The 1,077-nt window shown below is 59.9% G+C and overlaps 1 protein-coding gene across 2 annotated transcripts in view; it reads left to right on the top strand.

Moving 5' to 3' along the window:
* The first annotated feature begins 779 nt into the window (after positions 1–779).
* DAZL (deleted in azoospermia like) overlaps positions 780–1,077 on the top strand; it is a 30,544-nt gene continuing 30,246 nt past the window's right edge. The window contains exon 1 of one of the 2 annotated variants that reach the window (XM_025198970.1): positions 780–932. In XM_025198970.1, the coding sequence (XP_025054755.1) occupies positions 930–932 (3 nt within the window). In that variant the 5' untranslated portion in view covers positions 780–929. The remainder of the gene's footprint in view (positions 933–1,077) is intronic. The other variant, XM_006019571.3, reaches the window with a different exon arrangement.

Consider the following 1,077-nt stretch of genomic DNA (forward strand, 5'->3'; position numbering starts at 1 on the left):
GGTGCAGCACCTTGCATTTGTCAGCGTTGAACTTCATCTTGTTGCTTCAGCCCAGCTTTGCAATCTGCGGGGACTTTTGAATCATGCTCCTGTCTTTCAGTGTTTGCATTCCCAGTTTCACGTCACCGGCAGGTTTGCTCAGGAAGCGCCATTCCAGCACCCAAATTGTTCCAAACACGTGGAAGGGCACCAGGCCCAGGACGTACCCTGGTGGGCTCCCCTCGAAACCTCCTGCCATGGATCTGACCGTTATGACCGTCTGCTTGCGGCGCTCGAACAGGTAGTTCATGGCAGTTTTGTCTAGCCTGCAGTTTCTCCAATGTGTTTGAGGCAATCACATGGGGCTTGTACAACCCTTATTAAAGTTCAAGTATGCTGTAACCATCGGTGGTTCCCTTCAGCCGTCCAGCTGAGGAGAGGGAGTGTGCTGGGTATAGCTTGTCCTCGAGGCCACCCTCCCCTGGAGCGTGCTAGAAAACACAACAGGTGGACTATGACTTGGGAAAGTGAAGAAAGAGACTCAGTGCCCCTCAGCCTCATTTGTTTAGAAGGACCCCCAAGGAAAAAGGAAGTTTCTCAGGGGACAGGGCCGTCCTCCTACACCCTGTGTCTTTTTCACTGAGAAGATGCTGGACACAGAATGACACAGGGGCCTGAACAGGGAGGCAAAGGGCAGAGCCCTCGCCCCCTCCCAGCTCGGAGTCCTTGCGCAGCTCCAGCCCTTCTCCACCCCCAGCCCCTTGCGAGGCCTCAAAGGAAGCGGCCGCCGCAAGCCCCAGGCTCGGAGGAAAAGCCCGCCCATGGGCGGAGCCCGCGTCTAGGGGTGGTCACCCCGCAGGCTATTTAAGGAGGCGTTGTCACAGCTGTCCCTGCTGTATTAGGGGTTGCTATTGGTTGCCGGGGTCTTGGGTGCGAAGCTGAACTGCGCGATGGTGAGTCATCGCCTCAGGGCAGCCACGGCGCCTGGGTGGCGAGGAGGGGCCGCTGCTCGGAGGGCGCCTGCGCTCGCGGCCCCGGGGGTACGCGGGTGGCGGGCTGTGGCGGCCGGCCGGCCGGGAGAGCTGCAGGCCGGGCCCC

Source organism: Alligator sinensis, unplaced genomic scaffold (assembly GCF_000455745.1).
Source record: "Alligator sinensis unplaced genomic scaffold, ASM45574v1 scaffold29_1, whole genome shotgun sequence".
NCBI lineage: Eukaryota > Metazoa > Chordata > Crocodylia > Alligatoridae > Alligator > Alligator sinensis.